The following is a 21318-nucleotide window of genomic DNA, read 5'->3' as shown; positions in this document are numbered from 1 at the left end:
CCCTCCCCCTTGTAACAACCTTTTATGTATTTGAAAACTGTTATCATGACCCTTCAGTTTTCTCTTTTCCAGACGAAACAAACCCCATTTTTTCAATCTTCCCTCATAGGTCATGTTTTCTAGGCCTTTAATCATTTTTGTTGCTCTTTTCTGGACTTTCTCCAATTTGTCCACATCTTTCCTGAAATGTGGCACCCAGAACCGGACTCAATATTCCAGTTAAGGCCTAATTAGCGTGGAGTAGAGCGGAAGAATTACTTCTCGTGTCTTGCTTTCAACACTCCTGCTTATATATCCCAGAATGATGTTCGCTTTTTTTGCAACAGAGTTACACTGTTGACTCATATTTAGCTTGTGGTCCACTATGACTCTCACATACCTTTCTGCAGTACTCCTTTCTCCCATTTTGTACATGTGCAACTGATTGTTCCTTCCTAAATGTAGTACTTGACATGTGTTCTTATTGAATTTCATCCTATTTACTTCAGACCATTTCTTCAGTTTGTCCAGATCATTTTGAATTTTAATTCTATCCTCCAAAGCACTTGCAAACCCTCCCAGCTTGGTATTGTTCACAAACTTTATAAGTGTACTCTCTTTGCCATTATCTAAATCATTGATGAAGACATTGAACAGAACCGGACCTAGAATCTGCTGTTAGGTATTGCCAGTTAGTTTTGGTACCATTTCCTGCTTTTTAAAGAGGGTTTTGTTTTGTTTTGTTTTTATTCCAAGTCCTCTACTCTTTCTGCTTTGCATCTCCCTTAAGAAATTTTGGATGGGTTTTAGAATTTAATCAATGTTTTTAGTCATCAGGCTAGCTTCAGTCATTTTTGTCTCCTTGTCCCTGGGAAATATCTAATGTCATATATCTGTTTCTAGCCCCTGTATTGGAAAGCCAACATCATAAAGGAGTTTTTATGCCTAAGACCCAGAGAGCGAACCTAGGTATAAACAGAAATTGAAACTGACTGGTCTAATTTTATTGCTTAGGATGAGTAGAATATAAAAAAGCATCAAATCTGATGTCAAATAAATTAGATTAAAACAGTTCAGGTTTACTGATCTATCTTAAAAGATAGATAATTTACAATGTCTCTTTAAAATATGCTAAATTTGTGACAGAAAAGAAAAAGAGGGAAATTCATATGTAGGGATCAAACAAAACACATGTGGGCCGACACTTAGCTATAGCAGGGTACATTTTTAGTGCCAGATTCCATAGCCTTATGACAAGTGGTCCCTCGCTGCATAAGCAGTCCTACTGAAATTAGCAATGCTGCTCACAGAGAAAGGCACAGCATGAGTAAGGGTATCAGAAGCTGGCTGTTAACATGCCCCATGCTAGCTAGCTGTTGAAGGTCATGTTGCAAGAGTTGCCCTACACTGTGTGACAGGGTCAGGCCAGATGGCTACAAGAGAGTGGTCGAAGGTAGACACATTAGCTTCAGGTTAAGCAGGTCCCTTTTCCCTTGGTAGGATAACAGGGACTATTCCAGAACACTCAGGAACTTTCTAGAACTAATTAAGGCAGGCTGACCAATTCGGACACCTGTAGCCAATTGGGAAGTTACTAGAATTAATCAAGGCTAATCAGGACACCTGGTTTAAAAAGGCTTTCACTCCAGTTAGTGAGGTGTGCGTAAGGAGCTGGGAGTGAGAGGACGTGCTGCTGGAGGACTGAGAAGTACAAGCATTAACAGACACCAGGAGGAAGGTCCTGTGGTGAGAATACAGAAGGTGTTGGAAGGAGGCCATGGGGAAGTAGCCCAGGGAATTGTAGCTGTTGTGGAGCTGTTCCAGAAGGCACTCTAGACAGCTGCAGTCCACAGGGCCCTGGGCTGGAACCCGGAGTAGAGGGTGGGCCCAGGTTCCCCCCAAAACCTCCCAACTCCTGATCCAACACAGGAAGATCTCTGAAGCTAGCAAAATCTGCCAATAAGCGCAGGACCCACCAAGGTAGAGGAGGAACTTTATCACAACTGCTAATCTTGTCCCTCTTGTTTTTTCTCTGACATACATTTAGATCCAGATTAACCTTTCTAGTTTTGGAGGGTATTTGTTCTGGGGTTTGGGGTTTGGACACACATTTGCTACCAGTTTAATATATATTTGGGATCAGCTAGCTGTGCTCTTGCCTTGCAGGAGGATTACCCTCCCCCAGTTAGAATTACCGTGAGTTCACACTCCCACCAAAGGACAGTAACCAGTCCAGGGGACCACAGCTGTACTTTGCAAGAGCTATCAGTATGTGAAATGGAAATGTACTGAGCTTCACTGTCACTGGTTTAAAATCAGGAGCATCTGCCTCATCTATGAATAGCTGTGGGCTCTGTTAACAAACAAGAGAACTTGCAGCTGATTCAGTTCATCGTCTTTTCTCAAAAAAAAAAAAGTCCATGGCTATAAAGGGAGTGACTGCCAAATATTTCTAAACTCCACTGATGAAGCACTCGGTGAGTTTCCAAAAAACCCTTTTTATTCAGGAAGCACAGCTGGAAGAGTGGGTGAGACTGACCAGAAAGACCTGACCCCAGATTTTCAAATACACAGAACCCTCAGGGAGCGTCAGACTTGGGAAAGAATCCCATTTAGGCACCTAAATAGGTACCAATTTTTTAAAAAAGTGCTCAGCACCAAGAAGATCGACTTGTGATACATGTGGCCAGATTTTCAAAAGAGTTCAGTATGCAACATGCTGAGTTTTTGGAAATGTGAACACTTATTTTGGTGCCTAAGTGGGAGCTGAGCTCTTTTAAAAACCTATTCCTGACTTGTGGGTGCCAAATTCACCTGAAAATTTAGCCTATAATGCAAGTGGCTCCTCTGCAACCAAGTAGATGGTTACAAAAATATATGAGCCTCCACAACACGTACACTTTAAAATGCACTGACATGCCAAGCGTCATCCCATCATTGCAGACACCTTACACAGCCCTTAGTGGTACCAAGGGATGTTTGTAGCTGGCCCAGGAAGTTAATAGTGGGGCTTGGGCACAGTGTGTTCATCATTCAGGATGACAGAAGCAGTTGCGCTGAAGCACTATAGGAAGGGTCAAGGTGCAGTAGTCGATGTATTGCTGTACACCCACACCAGCTGGAGGGCGGAAAAAAATCTTGGAAAACAGCAGGATAGACAACTCTGCAGAGTTCAAGAGCTAGGACAACGGAGTCGGAGTCAGGAAATAACAATTAGGGCTGGTCGAAACTTTGCCCTTGGAACGGCTTCTGACTAAATGAAATTTTTTGCCAAAAAAGTATCACGTTCTTTGAAAATGGTCACATTTTTTTGGCCAAAACCCCCTGAATACCCCAAAACATAAAAGTTTTTGGTTTATAGGTGAAAACCAAAAAGGTGATTAGGAAAAGCCACTGAAGTGCCTCAATAAGAGTTGTTGTTTGAGTACCTTCTGCCCCATTCTCTTCTATGGGCTTCTGAATTGGACTACCCTTCCCATGAGTCCATGGAACGCTCATGATGCATCACAGCAGTCCATCCAGAGGGGCGACTATGGTGCATCATGGGAGATGTAGTCTGGCCAGGGATTATGCCCCCTAAACATATTTTTCATATGGGCCATATCCATTTGGTATAAAATGACTTGGTAGCCAATGTAAAGATGCTGCCTTCCTTAGTTGTTAAATGCTGATAACGAAAAAAAAACCAAGAACAGAGCTATAAAAAGAAGCAAAGTTAGATGGGGTGGAGTAGGGTGGAGGGGACATAGAGGAGGTTTAGATTTAGAATGCTAATGATTACTTTATCCAAATCAGTTGGATGGCTATTTCTTTTAAAGTATTATTGCCACCAGATTCCCAGCCCTGTTCTAAATCATCCCAGCATCTCATCAAGAAGCCTTTCTTTGCATTAAGAGACCAAGAGTGCACAATTATGGGTTTCTTTTCCCTTTGCATAACAAAATGGAGAGATTATCATCAAGTTACTATTCAGATTTTAGGAGGATTTAAAAAAAAAAAAAAAGAACCATCTTTATCTATTAGAGCTCCCTGTTCAGGCCAGCACGCTGTAATGATTACTCCTGTAAAGGCTTCGGAGGAGATGTGCTCTATTTCATTCTCAATGAGGGTTGATGGCATTTTGAGAGGCTCAGAATAGCCTTTGATTACTGTATAAAACAGAATGGGGAAGCTGGTTATGTAGTGGGGGTATTGCCACGAGTGCTCCTCATCAGCTTTCTATTATGCTTTTTCTGCTGGGAACATATCACAATCACAAATCACAGGCATGTTCTGTTTTTATTCTTATTTTCCCTGCTTTTCAAAAGTTGTGGGCTTTAAAGTTCAGAGTTCTGGTTTAACAGCCGTGTACAAAGGGGTGATTTTCAGACTCTGTGGTTCAGTCAGGTACCACTGCATAAAAGCAAGGTCAACATCTTGACCCTGTCATTGGCAAGTATTCTCCTCTAAACTGTGGGGACATGCCAAGTGTTATAGGGATATCATTCGTTGTACAATGCAAGGGCCCTGGTACTGGAGAAAGAATGACAGGGAATCAATCCTGAGGAAAGTGAAATGGATTGAAAAGAAGGATTAGAGAGAGGGACAAGAATATGGAGCCTTCTTCCCCACCCCCGTGCTGGTTGGCTTTCCTTCCAGCCTATTTGGTGCCCAAACTGCATTAATGTAAAGTAAGTCAATTTTATATGAAAGAAATACTCGCTCATGTATCAATATGTCCAGATGAAAGCCAATTCGTTATTATGAAGGTTTAAGCCTGTTTTTCATGCCTTTCCCAATACTTCCACTGATGTCTTTTCAACAGATATTTAATGCTGTGCAGCAGAACACTTCTGTTTTATTCACAGACAAGGTATAGCGCTGGGCAATGGCAGTGTGCCTGGATCCCCAGCTGCAAGTCTGTGGAGAGCAGCTCATTCTAAAACGTATGATCATGGATGTGGCTGGGGCCACTTTAGCCCCCGGCGTAAACTGGCTCAACGTCAGAGGCCACAGACTCTGCCAGCGATTGCCGGAATACCAGATGTTCTGACTTCCCTCTCCTGTTCTTTGGTGCACCAGCTCTCTATGAGCCAGGACTTCCCCTACACGGGAAATCCACTGCTGTCCTAGTAGTGCTGCCCCACACTACAAGAAGGATGTGGATAAATTGGAGAGAGTCCAGCGGAGGGCCACAAAAATGATTAGGGGGCTGGAGCACATGACTTATGAGGAGAGGCTGAGGGAACTGGGATTGTTTAGTCTGCAGAAGAGAAGAATGAGGGGGGATTTGATAGCTGCTTTCAACTACCTGAAAGGGGGTTCCAAAGAGGATGGATCTAGACTGTTCTCAGTGGTAGAAGATGACAGAACAAGGAGCAATGGTCTCAAGTTGCAGAGAGGGAGGTTTAGGTTGGATATTAGGAAAAACTTTTTCACTAGTAGGGTGGTGAAGCACTGGAATGGATTACCTAGGGAGGTAGTGGAATCTCCTTCCTTAGAGGTTTTTAAGGTCAGGCTTGACAAAGCCCTGGCTGGGATGATTTAGTTGGGGATTGGTCCTACTTTGAGCAGGGGGTTGGACTAGATGACCTCCTGAGGTCCCTTCCAACCCTGAGATTCTATGATTCTATGATAGGGCAGCTTTCCAACCCCTTTGAGCTGTTCCAGATTGGCTAACAGCAAGGGGCAAAGCCACCCTCTTACAAAAAGGTCCCTGGACTCTTTAATGTCCCCACAGAGCAGACAAGACCTTGGTTTATAAGGTCTCCTCTGCAAGTCCCATGCACAGCAAGCTGCATAGAACCTAATTTATCTTGCTTGGAAGAACTGGCGAGTTGAATCGAGTCGACCCTGTTGGAATAGCTGCAGGGAATCTAGGTGTTTCAAAGCTGAGACTTAGTCTACAAAGCCCTCTAGATATCATTGTACAAACATTGATTCATTTATATGTATCATTATATAGACCGATTTTGTTTTACAAAATTGCCCTTCCTCCTTTTAGTTTAGGGTCAGATATATTTGTTGTGGGTAGTCTAAAGCCAGAGCAGAGTAAGCGGTTCACTCAGTGGTCAGAAAGAGGCCATGAATCTTCTGGGAAGAGGTGGATGTTCTCCAGGGGAGCTGTTTCCAATTTCAATTCCATTTCAGTTTGGATCAGTTGTAAATACCAGCCTGTTCCTTTGAAATGTAACTGGTGTTTGCTCTGGGCTGACGGGACAGCTATGCATTGTTTGTTCTGTCTGCAGCACTACCAGAGTATCCAAAGCACATTATTCAGATCCACTGGCATAAACCAGCTGTCCTTATTCCAGGCGGACTGCTGAAATCTTACAGCAGCAGCTGTGCGGTCAGGTACATTTAGGAGGCTGCAGTTTGGTGACTTAAGGCTGGCTGCTCACTCGGTTTCTATCAAGACAGTTTCTGCTGATTAGCTATTCTGATACAAACAGCCCTGGTATAGAATTCCACAAGGGAGGTAGGCAGAGCATGTGTGAGGTCTGAAATGCACGTGTAAGAGATATCATAAACTGGGCATTGTGGTGCAGTCATTTTACTCCTGTGCAAAATAGGTGTGACATGTTGTCATTGTTGGGAGTATTTTACTCCTACTTTACACTCACTTTGCACAGGTGTAACTAACTATCCAAGGTGCAACAGGGCATAGTGAAGTGGGGCAGGGGGATTTGTATGTGAGAGCGAGAGAAAGATTTATGAGACAAATCCTGAGGTTATTGCTCCATTTTTACTAAAGCAAACTCCAAGAGCCTGGTGCCAGGTAAGCTCAGTTGGCTTCTTTTCTGAGTACCACGAAGTAGAGCTGTTAAACAATGTCCTTTATGAATTTTTTAATTTCCCGTGAAAAAATTTTTTGATGAAAAAAATAGACCCCAAACTCATTTTTAAACCATAAACAGAATCAAGCTGTGGAGATTTTCCCTTTTTTTGGTTTTCAATTTCCATTTTTGGGGTTAAAAAAACAGAACATTTCAACCAAAATGAAAATTTTCACTTTGGTCGAAAGAGCCCTTTTTAGTCCAAAAATGTTGCACAACAAACCTTTTTTGACCAGCTCCATCAGTGAGTCATTTTGATAGGGCATAAATCCTGATGCCTGAGAGCATTTATCCAGCAGTCCCACCAGAGATTTCAGCAGGGGTTTAACTCCCAATATGACAGCTCTTCTCTGCTACATAAATTGCCAAGTATGTCAGGCAAAATGCACCTCTAATCCTGACCACTGGACAATATACATCTGAGTGTTCTTTGGAACCATCCTATGAATTCAGTAGAACCACATGGCAGCCCAGATACTGGACTGGAGGTCCAGCAACGAAGCAGTTAAAAGAACGTATTAGAGTCAAATTTAGCCCCACATCTGCTGACTAACACAAGTATTCTGCCCGAGTACAAGCCTGCCTGACCCCCCGGGTCTGTACGCAGGTGGCTAGCCTGCCATGCCCATGCTGCCATGTTCTCGCTGGTAGTTTGAGTGTGCTAGCTCAAGCACACCCAGCATGTGCGTCTCTCCTGTAGTCATGGGGGCTATTTGCAGAGTTAGGTGCAGCTCAGCTTGAGCTTGGCAGACTCTGCCCTGTCGTAAGGCAAACACCCTGGATAATGTGAATTTAGGGTTGATTTATAAGAAGAAGTGGCTCCAGTTTTGTAAACTTCCCTATCGAATGTTTGTGTTTCCTGCCTGACAACAGTGAAAACCAGCATCCCAGCGGCACTCAGCGCTGCTGTGGGAAAGAACCAGACTTGGGGATGTTGGACCCTCACCAGGGACGAAAGGGATGCGGGTGCAGGGGTGAGCACCCCAAGTCCCATCTGGCAGTGGGATGCGGGCACAGGGGTGAGCACCCCAAGTCCCATCTGGTAGTGTCAAGACTGACTGATTCTCAGCACTTCCTGCCACCTGAAAGACGCTGAGTGCAGCTCTGGAGAAGACTGTGCATCCAATCAACCTGGTCAAGGTGGGGGACGTGGGGAAGATGCAGAAGAGATGCTATTCCAATGGCTGTGTAAAGTCCAGTATGGAGCGGCTGGTTTATCTTTGTTTTCATTACATTTTAACGCACCACCACAACAACATTATGCCCTTGCTATGAAGGGACCGAGAGAGACTGCATAGGCCCGGAAATGGAAAACAGATTAGCAGACAGAGAGAAATAACACAAAGCAATACCCACAAAGGTCTTATTTACCTTTGTTTTATTGAGGCTCATTTTACACGCATGTTAGAAGTTATAATAGCTCCTATGTCTTTGGCATTTAATACCACAAGGCCCCCTGGAAGGGCATAGGGAACGTTTTTGCCTGTTTTAATGTTTTGCCTGTTGTACTTTGCCTTGTGCTTGAAATGGAGTCACAGGCCAAAAAAGTAGGAGTCTTACACGTTCCTTGTGAGGGATGCTGATGGACCATTAGAAATGCTGGGTTCCCGATAGCCTATAATCAGGGTTTAATTTTAGGGGGCTGTATCTAACATAGATGTCCTGCCTACATGTTCAAAAGTGATCACTGAGTTTTTCAGTACCCATCTTGAGATACTTTAAATAAAATTGGCCAAATTTTCAGAAAGTGCTGAGCCATGTGCCATCCGATAATCAGACTTCCTCAAGAGGAATCTCAAGTTGAGCAGCCAGCCTGCAGCAAAGCAAAAACCACTAGTTGCTTTCAGCAACCTAGGCCCTGTATGTGAGGGAAAAGGCACAGTATAGAGTTCTGTTTATTTTCTATCATTCAGACCCTACTTATACTAAAACTTTTCTTTCCAATGAGTCAGTGTGTAAAATGCAAGAACAAACCGAACCAAAAACCATCATAATCCACAAAGTATTTATAATCCAAAAAGATTTATAATTTCAGCTATTGAAACTTCACCATTGGAAATATAAAAAGTATTCCATGCCACACACACCCGCCCCCAAAAATGTAATTTGCTGGCCAACTAAAAGTGACACAATAAAATAAAAGTTGGCTTGGTTCTTAAGTACGAAAAGTTGTTTTTGAAGCCTACAAAATTATGACATCACATTGTAATTAGGAGGCAATTTAACAACATTTAAACAACAATTATATCGCATTTTCAACCCACTAATTTGCACCACAGCTGTTCTCTTTGCCTCCTATTTTGGAAAAATGACTGCGGAGCTTTAATGATGGCAAAAAATAAAATGAATGTAAAAAGAAACTGCTCAGACAACAATAGATATGAAAAGAGCCTTGGTTAGTAGTCTATGGTGAGAATTCTATGGCTAGCATTTATGGCAAGATAAAGGAAATGCATGAGGAAAACATCATTACTGTGATGTTACTTGGCAGCATGTGTAGTGTGCAGGTTGCTGACCAGAGGGTTGTGAGTATAAGCTACCATAAATGCATTCATGTTGGTACGTCCTCTCCTGATATCTTAGAATGGGGTTATTCTAAGAGGGTCTTGTAATGGGTTATTCTAAGGGAGTCACTTAATTTGTTATGGTCATGCAGTGTATATTTAATTGAAAGCCTAATAGCCAAGAAAATATGGAGACAGCATAGAGTTTTTAGGGATGACTGCATGATTCATGGTTAATGGAGCAAAGCAAACCCATGGTTGGGTCATCTTAGAACAAACAAAAATAGAAGGTGTATTGTTGTGTATTCCTTCCCTGTTATACAAATATGATTCCATTCAAACTGAAGAATATATTTGTTCCAATTGCAAAGAAGTAAGGCAGCAAAAAGTCCTGTTTCTCCTAGCTGACAGACTCCTATTGACTCAATTCCTTTGTTGTTGTTGTTGTTGTTGTTGCTTTCTGCAGCCTAGAGGCATAGGACCCCCATGTTAGTTCATACACAGCGTTCCTCTGGCATCTGACTCTTTTACACTTTTCTAATCTCCTGGACAGCAGGAAGAAAGTTGAGATGATCATAGAATCATAGAATCTCAGGGTTGGAAGAGACCTCAGGAGGTCATCTAGTCCAACTCCCTGCTCAAAGCAGGACCAACACCAAATAAATAATCCCAGCCGGGGCTTTGTCAAGCCTGACCTTAAAAACTTCTAAGCATGGAGATTCCACCACCTCCCTAGGTAACCCATTCCAGTGATCAGAGGACAGATGAAGACAAAAACGGAGCGCTAAGCAATAGGTAGCGAACTCCCATCCCTGATTCAGGGTCCTCTCTGTTTCCAAGAGTGCCCCTCTTAGATCATCACTCCCTAGTTCTTGATTCACAAAGGATCAGTCTGCAATCATCAGTTTTGCCTGAAGCCTCTGCCTTCTCCACAGATTCCTGCTTGTCTCCCTTCAGTCCTTGCCTCTGCCCCATCTTTTTGGAGTAGGCCAGGAATGTTCCCTGAATGCAGCATTTTAGGGGAAGAGGGTTTTCTTTTGAGCCCAGGATCTTGCCTTTCAGTGCGCCGGTTCTTCCCTGGTGCAGTGATAGCCACTGCTAGTAGTTCTGATCAGCAGCTGGCAGCTTGGGGCGCATCTTTCCTTCTCAGGTGCAGTCTTGTTGCCAGATCCCAGCCCCAAGAAAAAAGTCCTGACGGATGGCATTATGTCTGGGGAACAGGAAAGGCCAGAAGTGTTCAGATCTCTGTGGGCAGCTCTCCACCTCTTGTATCCAACATCTTTTCCCTGCTTAAAAGGATACACTCTAGTGCCCCAAATCCACCTCCGAGACCCTACAGCTCGCAGAAGATTGGTTGGCAGTGATCCCACCTCAGAGACGGTATTCAAGTGCCTACTGCAGGTCTCAGTGTCTCTCTCCTGCCATGAACACACTCTTGTAAAGTGTCTTCTGCTTTCTCTTCCCCTAGCAGCTCCTCTTTTCTCTTGGTGGGGATAGGGTTAGGGAGGCAGTTGCAAAATTGGTAGCTTCCTTCCCTCTATAAATCCATCCTGTACGCCTTCGTGACGAACAGATAAGTACATAAGCCTCTTGCTAACCCTAGAGACACAGTGCATACAGTACATCCCCTCCTTTCTCAGAGGAGTCATCCCAAATTGCAAATATCCCTAGAGGTGAATGTGAAAGTCCTGAAACTCTCCTCCAAATCAGCCTTCCTAATAGGCACCTTACATTGGGCCATCTGTCAGACGCTATGGAAGAGCGGTAGAAGCTGCCATGCTTCTGGAGGTTGCATTTCACACTGTTTTGCAGCTCAGGCTGCTCAAGAGAGAGGATTTTTTTGCATACAGCTGGGACAGGACTGAGGCATTTTCTTGCTGTCTCCTCCAAGTCCTCTTCATCCCCCTGCCTTGGACGGTGCCTTCCATGCAGCTTGTGTCATCCTCCGTTCTAGACCTAGCAGCAGCCACAGCTGGCTCAGAAATGACAACTCAGTTCCCAGAGCAGCTCTGCCCTTCAGAAGTAGAAAGCTATTTGGCAAGCACTTAAGGAACACATCCAGGCACTTCCAGCCTCCAACCAGAACCCTGCGCTCTACCACACTCATCCAGCATTGTTATTTTATTCCCAGAGGAACTGTAGTTGGGGATTATTTCTTCTCCATCCATGTTTCCTCATTCCTTTGGGGTTGTTTGAAGATCCAGGGTACCCACCACACTTATAAGACCAAATTTTGCCTTCAGATGCCCCTGCATGGCTCCAAAAGGCCGTATTTTGGCCCTGGATGCTAACTTAAACCGTTCCCCCTCCAAATCAGGATAACATTCTCAGCAGGTTTCTCCCAAGCTGTCTAGCCTAATCAGCCCTGAAGGGGAGAGAGCTTTCCAGGCCTGCAGCTTCCCCTGTGATTGAGGCATGAGGGACAAGAGTTTGAGCAGGCAGGAGCTGAAAGCTCCTTGGACACACTGGCCTTCAAATTGTTCTCCCGAGGGCATACGTTGGGACTTCTCCAGTCCCCTTGGCTCTCCGGATTCAGGGGCCAATCCTCTACTCAGTGTGATGATCCAGGCTTCAGCTCTGGAAGCTCAGCTCCAAGAGATCATCAAGGAAATTACTGCAGAAGCCACTAACAGCTATGCTGTTCTTCGTATTGTTTCCTGATTCCCCCAAAGAGGAGATTCATAGCTCGTTTTGGAGGCTTCTCAGTCATAAACTTCATTTCCTGAGGCAGACTGCAGACAGAAGGCTATCCTGTCGGGCCTGCCTCCTGAATACTTGCTTTGTTCGATGGGCCTGAAAGGAATTGATGTTTGCTTGTCATTGTCCAGCCCTCATACCAGCAGTTATTTCGGTTTTGCAGACAAGCCTTTTCAGTTCTATCTTTTTGGTCTTAATTTAGCCCGTCAATTCTCACAAGCTGTTGATGGTCTTATTCCACTGCACGGCGCTGTTAAGGGATAACACCTCTCCCTTCCTGGACAGTCTCTTTCACTACAGAATTAAAGACAATATCGTGATGCATACACACGTGTTGGAGGGAATTAAGCCTGCACTGTTTGCTGACATGAGAGGAATGTAGATTCAGGATTCCAGGTTCTCTAGAGGAGTGTGTTCTAGTGGTTATAGTGCATTTCTGCTTCTGCCTCCAGCCTGTTGCTGTCCCTCCATACTCCTACTCACTCACCCCACTGACTAGGGGGAAAAGGGGGACTGTCTTTGAGATTGGTGTACGTTAAAGCTGCATGCACTTTTTGGATGCAAATCACCCACACACACTTGCTCACATTTTCCCCCTGCCCTGCTTTTTTCCAGTCCAAAAAAATGGGCTACATTTTTTAAAAGAAAAAGTGGAATTTTTTCCTCACTGAAACTAAATAAAATATTTCAACTAAATTCAATTAATTTTTTATCAATAACAATTTTTAAAAAAAAAATCAAATTAAAATAAAATTTTCAAAAATGTTCATGGCAAAAAATATTAGTTTTAACCAGCTTCTAGTGTGCGCAGACCTGGTGTGAGAGCCTCCCTGCTGTGCTGGCCTATTACAGCAGTTAAAAGAAGCCTAGCAGTATAAAGAGGCCCTATACCAATTCCCATTGCACAGGCGCTATAGAAGATGGCACTGCCCTTCAAGCAGTCCCTTGAAAGCCCTGCCATATGAGGTATGCTGGGGGTAGGGTTTGGGGAAGAGGAGGTGAGTCAGGAGCAGCGGCCACATCTGGAACAGGGCCCCAGCATGCAGCTCTACCAAGGTTGCAGGCAATGCCAGGGCCCATCGGACACCCCAGAGAGGCTTCCAGAACTTAGAGAGGCCCCCCAGGGCTATGTAAAAGAGGCCAAGGGCCTCTCCATCTCCTGGAGCAGCTCAGGATTTTGAGGGCACAATGGTGGTTGAAAGCCACCTTAGCTCACCCGCTGCCTGCGTTCAGAGTTCTCATAGTTTTTTTCCCTGTCCTTGCTGGTTGATAATGGTAGAAAAGGAAACTTTCTCTGTATAGAGCAGGCTGATTAGAAATGATGGCACCCCACACTCTTCCCTGCTCTGCAGTGTCTCTGAGATGAGCCTGCCTTCTGCCTGCGTACATCAGTGTCTCTGTACAATCTGCAAAAAGAACAGGAGTACTTGTGGCACCTTAAAGACTAACAAATTTATTTTAGCATGAGCTTTCGTGAGCTACAGCTCACTTCTTCGGATGCATAGAATGGAACATACAGACAGGAGATATTTATACATACAGAGAACATGAAAAGGTGGAAGTATGCATAACAACAGGAAAAGTCTAATCAATTGAGATGAGCTATCATCAGCAGGAGGAAAAAAAAACTTTTTGAAGTGATAATTAAGATGGCCCATAGAAGGTGTGAGGAGAACTTAACATAGGGAAATAGATTCAATTAGTGTAATGACCCAACCATTCCCAGTCTCTGTTTAGGCCAGTGTTAATTGTATCTAATTTGCATATTAATTCGAGTTCAGCAGTTTCTCTTTGGAGTCTGTTTTTGAAGTTTTTTTGTTGCAAAACTGCCACCTTTAAGTCTGTCACTGAGTGGTTAGAGAGGTTGAAGTGTTCTCCCACTGGTTTTTGAATGTTATGATTCCTGATGTCAGATTTGTGTCCATTTATTCTTTTGCGTAGAGACTGTCCGGTTTGGCCAATGTACATGACAGAGGGGCATTGCTGGCACATGATGGCATATATCACGTTGGTAGATGTGCAGGTGTATGTATGTTCCATTCTATGCATCCGAAGAAGTGAGCTGTAGCTCACGAAAGCTCATGCTAAAATAAATTTGTTAGTCTTTAAGGTGCCACAAGTACTCCTGTTCTTTTTGCGGATACAGACTAACACGGCTGCTACTCTGAAATCTGTACAATCTGTCCCTTCAGAAACTAAATCAATGATATTGGCAAGACACACTCATCTCTCAGCAAGTGCAGCACCCATTCTTAATCAACTAGGGACAGATCCTGCAGGCCCTACTCAGGTAATCCTCCCATTAACACTGAAGGCTTGCTGACTTCATTGGAAGGTTTGCTTGAGTAGGAATGGCGGGAATTGACCCCTTTTCAGTAAACCTCACTGTTGTGCATGTTTTTCCCCATTAGTTCATACAGCTCATGTAACTTCTTCTTATATCCATCATTCCATTTTTCTTTCCTATTAGAGTGAACTTGGACACAGCCCTCCTCCTGCCTACGCCCCTATGTCAGGAGTAAGTATTTCACTATCAACCTTCATCCTTTAGGTTTTTTTCGTCTTTTTAAACCTTCTGTTTCCTCCCCTATTCTCTTCATAAATTCCTCAATTTACTCCAGTGCCAACAGTGACTAGAATTAATACATAGGTTGGGCAAACCTACAAGGTCTCTCTAATCCCAGTCTGGATTCGTCAGGAAGCCCAGAGTTCTATGGTATTATGCATCCCAAATGGGTGAGCATACTTCATAAAAAGGATCTAGGTAAAGTGCTTTGATGATTGTCTGTTCTGTCATGATTCTGAAAGTGATGTGCTCATCCCGACGAGCAGTTATCAGGTTGAGCCAAAGCAATGAGTTGACGCACCAATGGGAAAGCATCTTACCACACTAAAATTCAGTTCCCAGTGGGAACAGTGTATAGTTTACATGGCTGCTCTTTGACTGTTTACACCAAAACCAGCCCGCTCTGAATAAAGACAGTTCAGAGATGGAGGCTTTTTCTCTCCTCTCTGGAGGAAGGTTTCCACCAGCTCAGGTTTAAGGTTTGTTGTTAGGAGAGCATTTGTTCTTGCCAGCCGAATAGTTAGGGAGACCTACACATTATGGTCCCTGCTACTGTATATCTCAGTATTAGGCCTTGTATAGACTGGGGACTTGCCCTACTACCTGCTGTTGGTGGCCAGCAATTTGTGTAGTCACATCCATGTAAACAGGCAAAACATTTATTGTCTGCTGGAGTTCCCATCCGGCCAAAACCCAGGTACAAATAGAGGCTTTGTGTATCTTCACCAGAGGTTGTAATGGTGGCAAGCCTCCCAGACCTAGACAAGGCTTTGACCATTCGATAAAATGAAGCATTGAGCCAACATTGATGTGAAACCAAAGGCGCTTCCACATCTGTGTTTAGTCAGTTGCTTTATTTTGTCCTTCTCTCTTGCACCACTTTGTCTTTCTCACAGAACCAGTTTGTGTACAGAGGCGGCGGCTTTGCTACAGAACAAGGAGTGCCTGCGCCATACAGAGCTGTCAGCTGCATCACTCCAGAGGCGCCAGCCATCCAGGGGGCCACGGCAGAGATCTTTGACGACACTTGCTGTAATGGTACGCTACGGAAGCAGGTGGCCGCCCTTGCACAAGAGGACAGCAGCACTCAGCGGTACAGCGCTGACCCAACAGTGTTTGTACCAGAGCGGGGCCAACGGGGTGAGCTGGATGAAGATGGGTACATGACTCCAATGCGAGACAAACCCAAAACAGGTAAACCTCTAGCATTTTGCGGTGAAAGATCTGACTGAGCTAATCACAAATTTTTGGCTGAAACACACACACGTGCACGCGCACGCGCACACGCACACACACACACACACACACCCAATTCCAGCGTGCATAATTACATGTTCCTACTGTACCTAAATTCCTTCTGTGTTTTTCATTGGAGAAGTTATTGTGGACTTTCCTGAGTTTCTAAAGAACTTACATTAGGTGACTGGTACTGTTGAACAGCAGCTAAATTCCATGGCCCAATATGTAGAGCTGGATTGTGAGTTCACAGGTGTCCAGGGGAGGTGAAAAGGATGCAAGGAGCTTTGCTCATCTGCACGCTCATTCAGCAAAGCATTTGAGTGTGTGCTTAACTTTAAACATGTCTTTAAGTGCTTTGATGAATCAGGGCTCAAGAGAAGTGCTAGTGAAAAACCTTGTATAAATTGTCTGATTGGACTGTTTGAGATTAGTGACTGTAGCCTCCTGACAGGGGGAAAGAAGAGTTGAGAGTGGGGATTAGTTGCTTTGAAACAAGGTATAGCCTGATAGATTTTTATATTGATTATTGATTAATCTCTGAGCCTGCAGTGGTTGATATGTGTTCAGTCTCGTGAGTGGCTACGGCATCAGGAAGATTGTTACCAATATTATTAGAATGAGCAAGCCAAGGAACACACAAGAAAGAATTGCTGTTTATCATGAGTCCCTTTATTAACAAATCCACTGAGCTGATAAACAATCCTGCAAACAGTGAAATACAACAGCAGACAGGGAGGTAGTACAAAGTGTCTGGCCCTATGATTGTCATCACTCACAATTCCGGAATGGAAGTCATTATCTTCCTCAGCATCATCATCATCCTCTCCCATGTCACACAGGCCAGTTTATGACTTTTATAATGAGTTACACTGACACCCACTGGGGTTGAGACGAATTTACGAAGGTTTCAACCCCTTTTCCTTTGGTGCTTCCACACTCCATTACATTTGAGATGCCCTGTTTTTCACAGGCTAACTTGTTAGTTCCCAACATACTCGTTAACATTGAGGGCCCTCAGTCACCATAACAACTTGTGGTTACCACATCTGCTGACATCCTAGGTCTGCAAAAATCCCCAAATCCTTCTAACCAGCTTGAGCTGGTCCACTGCAATATACATTTCCTAAATACACATCTATTACTGTAACTGTTTCAGCTTGTGACACAGAGTCACTCATTGGTTAGCTGCTCATGTCAGCCTATCTAGGCCTGAGGCCTTGTTCGGCTAAGCTAACTATCTTACAGACTAAGGCCTCTTGGCCCTCTGTTATAACATTAATTAATACTGATATTTCACCTCTATATCCTACATGTACCTGATCTCTTCAATCCTTGACTACAATGGAATATCGCACATTGCACCCTCTCCAGAGGTGCACCATGAGCTACCCTGGCCCCTGTTCCCTGGAGACAATGGCCTGAATCGTCACTGCCTTGCACCTTGTGTGGGGTTCTCCACTCACTCATACCAGAGTGTAACTGACACACTAGGTGCAAGGCAGTGGAGATTCAGGTCTGTTGTTCCTACGTCCCAGTGAGGTGCATACCACCCCCTATCCAGGGCTGTGGCTTAATGCCACTCTTAAGTGCATAATCTAATAAGATGCATTGGGATCCTTCAGGATGAAAGACAAAATCCATTCAAGAAGTGGATTTTATCTAGCTGGTTTTGGACTTGAATGAACTGGATACTTCTGACATTTCTCACTGCTGATGTCCCCCATCAGTGATGGGTTGTTTTTTTTCTATAGTTAACCTCCAAGCAATTCCATTTACAGTCCACTACCCTTGCAAACAGCTCCATTGACCTCTTGGTCACCCTGCCCTCTCTGCATCTGATGTGCTTTGTGTTTTGCTGTGAAACACTGTTTCTCATAGAGCGCTGCTGAGACCTTGTAGGTCAGGTAACACATGGTAACCAAGGCCTGAGGGCAACAGGCTCTGACCTCAGGAGAGAACTCGCTAACCATGTTGCATTACTCCAGAAGAGGTGTGCAATATCTCCCAACAATCCAGCCTGCCAACATTTTGTTCCTAATGGGTTTCTGGTGGAAATCGAAAATCCTTTGTGCTGTTGTGTGAGAGTGACTTAACCTCCTCTTCCCTCCAAGCACCATGTGCCATTAACCTTTCCTCCTTTCAGCTGTGACCCTCAGTATTGCTTACATCACGGGGTTGACATTTTGTACTAATTTCACACAGTCCTGCTCTTGGTTTAGTGCTCGCTCAGGAACTCTTCTGTGTCCTGCTCCGTGCTAATTAGAATCTTTGTTCCTCCACATTCTGAGGCCCTTTGTCACTCAGTCGGGGCAGCTTTTAATCAGTCATATAGCTGCATTTTTAATAAAACAGCCATACGGGGTTAGACTGTGGAAATGTTTATAGTACAGAGGAGACTTAAGTGGAGATAATGCTAATCTAGCATTTTCCAGATAGGGATGATGAGATAGTGGTGAGTTTCAGTGATTTAAACATGGTCGCACAGAGAGTCGATAGAGGAGACAGGCATAGACCCCAGTATCCTCCTTCCAGTTCTTTGTTCAGTGGACCATACAACCAGCTCCTCTAGACAGTGGTTCGTGGTTAAAGCACTGGGCTCAGAGAGACCAGTAGGGCTGTCAAGCGATTAAAAAAAAATGGAATTAAACACCCTGTTAAACAATAACAGAAAACCATTTATTTAAATATTTGTGGATGTTTTCTACATTTTCAAATATATTGATTTCAGTTACAACACCGAATACAAAGTGTACAGTGCTCACTTTATATTTATTTTTATTACAAATATTTGCACTGTAAATAACAAAAGAAATAGTATTTTTCAATTCACTTAATACAAGTGCTGTAGTGCAATCTCCTTATTATAAAAGTTGAACTTACAAATGTAGAATTATGTAAAAAAATAAACTGCATTCAAAAATAAACCACTGTAAAACTTTAGAGCCTACAAGTCCACTCAGTCCTATTTCTTATTCAGCCAATCACTCAGACTAACAAATGTGTTTACTTTTGCAGGAGATAATGCTGCCCACTTCTTGTTTATGTCACCTATTTTGGATCGTTATCAAGCAGAACCCATCATCAGTATGGACGCATGTCCTCTGGAATGGTGGTTGAAGCAAGAAGGGGCATATGAATGTTTAGCATATCTGGCACACAAATACCTTGCAATGCGGGCTACAAAAGTACCATGCAAATGCCTGTTCTCACTTTCAGGTGACATTGTAAATAAGAAACGGGCAGCCTCATCTCTCATCAATGTAAACAAACTTGTTTGTCTTAGTGATTTGCTGAACAAGAAGTAGGACTAAGTGGACTTGTAGGCACTGAAGTTTTACATTGTTTTGTTTTTGAATGCAGTTATGTAACAAAAAAACATCTACATTTGTAAGTTGCACTTTCACTATAAAGACATTGCACCACAGTACTTGTTTAAGATGAATTGAAAAAATACTATTTATTTTGTTTATCATTTCTACAGTGAAAATATTTATAATAAAAAATAATAATATAAAGTGAGCACTGTACACTTTGTATTCCGTGTTGTAATTTAAATCAATATATCTGAAAATGTAGAAAAACATCCACAAATATTTAATAAATTTCAATTGGTATTCAATTGTTTAACAGTGCGATTAAAACTGCAATTAATTGCGTGAGATAACTGCAATTGATCGACAGCCCTCATTCTCAGCACTGCCACATACTCCCTGATGACCTTGGACAAGTCACTTAGTCTCTCTGTTCCTGTCTCCTACCCTTTGTCCATGTTTAGGCACTAACCTCTTTTGGGCAGAGACTGTCTCCCATTATGAGTCTGTACAGCATCTGGCTCAGTGTGACCCAGATCTCAGTTAAGGACTCGGCACTATTTGATAGTAGTGAAATGAAGATAAGTAAAGAGTGCTGTAACCATTGGGAACCTTGGTCTGAAGTTTACATTCAAATGAGCTGCCAGTCAGAGATGCTTGCCGCTGTGTGGACACATTACCATGTGCTGACATACTTCTATCTCTTTTAGATTACCTGAACCCAGTAGAGGAGAACCCATTTGTCTCGCGACGAAAGAACGGTAATCTTCAAGCTCTGGACAACCCTGAGTATCACAGCGCCCCGAACGGGCAGCCCAAAGCAGAGGACGAGTATGTGAACGAGCCGTTGTACCTCAGCACCTTTGCTAATACCTTGGAAAACGCAGAGTACCTGAAGAACAATGGGCTTCCTTTGCCAGAGAAATCCAAGAAGGCCTTCAACAACCCGGATTACTGGAATCACAGTCTGCCACCGCGAAGCACCCTCCAGCACCCGGACTACCTGCAGGAGTACAGCACAAAATATTTTTACAAACAAAATGGACGGATCCGGCCCATCGTGGCAGAGAACCCTGAATACCTCTCTGAGTTCTCCCTGAAGCCTGGCACTGTGCTGCCCCCACCACCCTACAGACATCGAAACACGGTGGTGTAGTGACATCAGTATTACACAAGTAGAGAGGCAACCCCTTCTAGCCGCCGGTCTCTCTCTCTCTCTTTCTCTCTCTCCCTCTCTGTCTCCCGTGAGCTTCCTCTTTTTGCCAGTTCACTGATATTTCCAAGTAGAAGGACACCTTTGAGTCATTTGCTGATCGGGTTAGGAACCTGGAAGGAAGGAAAGAAAGAAAGACTGACTGAATGAATGAATGAAAGAAGGCCAAAACCTGGCATTTCTCACCTTTCACAGACCCTGAGGGTCAGAAGGTCAGACAAGCCAGTGAATACCAGTAAAGGCCAGTGGCAGTGTTGCCTGCTGTCAAGTTAGTTCTCAGTGATTCAACTCAGATGCTATAGGGGAAGTCACACAGTGTCTGTTTCTGTCAGCAGGAACTGAGGAAAGCCTATTCAGCATTCCTGGAAATCGCAATGCAGTTTCCATTAAGAGGGAAAAAAGGACAATTTTTATATCACATGTGATAGCATAATAATTGAGGCTTGAGAAGCCAATTTCTTTCTCTAACACTTTCTATCCTGGCAACTGAAAACAGCTAACCTAGCTTTTCATAGCCATTCAGTTCTTCATCACAGCCATCAAAGAAATAACTAATAAAATAAAAAATGAGGAGACTTTGTCTCTGGCCAGTCCCCTCTTCGTAGCCACTCCCACAGTTTTATCCCATTTCCTAGCGGCAGAGACTTTCCCTAGAAGCTCCTGTGCATGACAGTGCAATTTTTTTGGTATGTGTCGCCATGACGACAAGTATTTTCAACACAAAGATCCCGTCAGGAAAGAAAGAAAACACAAAAAGCTGACATCCTCCATTGAAGCTAAAAGAGAGGCCAGGCTCCGCCATTTATTTGCACAGAGCCTCACCTTCATGTTTTATACCTACTTAATACAAACAAACAAAGTACCCATACAAATTCTCCTCTCTTTCTTTTTGCTCATCGATTAAAAAAGTTGGGGATGCAGTAGGCAACACTGAGGACAAGACAGAAGGAGGACAGTTTAATAGGTTCAGGAAATCTGGTGGTGGCGCCCTAAG

General features: G+C 43.7%; 1 protein-coding gene across 1 annotated transcript in view; it reads left to right on the top strand.

Moving 5' to 3' along the window:
* Window positions 1–20267, top strand: part of ERBB4 (erb-b2 receptor tyrosine kinase 4) — a 981920-nt gene extending 961653 nt beyond the window's left edge. Inside the window, exons 26-28 of the mRNA XM_044978382.1 lie at window positions 14466–14513; window positions 15458–15755; window positions 19822–20267. Coding sequence (XP_044834317.1) covers window positions 14466–14513; window positions 15458–15755; window positions 19822–20267 — 792 coding nt within the window. The remainder of the gene's footprint in view (window positions 1–14465; window positions 14514–15457; window positions 15756–19821) is intronic.
* Window positions 20268–21318: the final 1051 nt, after the last annotated feature.

This window comes from Mauremys mutica, chromosome 10 (assembly GCF_020497125.1).
Source record: "Mauremys mutica isolate MM-2020 ecotype Southern chromosome 10, ASM2049712v1, whole genome shotgun sequence".
Classification (NCBI taxonomy): Eukaryota; Metazoa; Chordata; order Testudines; family Geoemydidae; genus Mauremys; species Mauremys mutica.
Note: the sequence above shows the minus strand (reverse complement) of the source record. Positions and strands in the feature narration are given on the sequence as shown.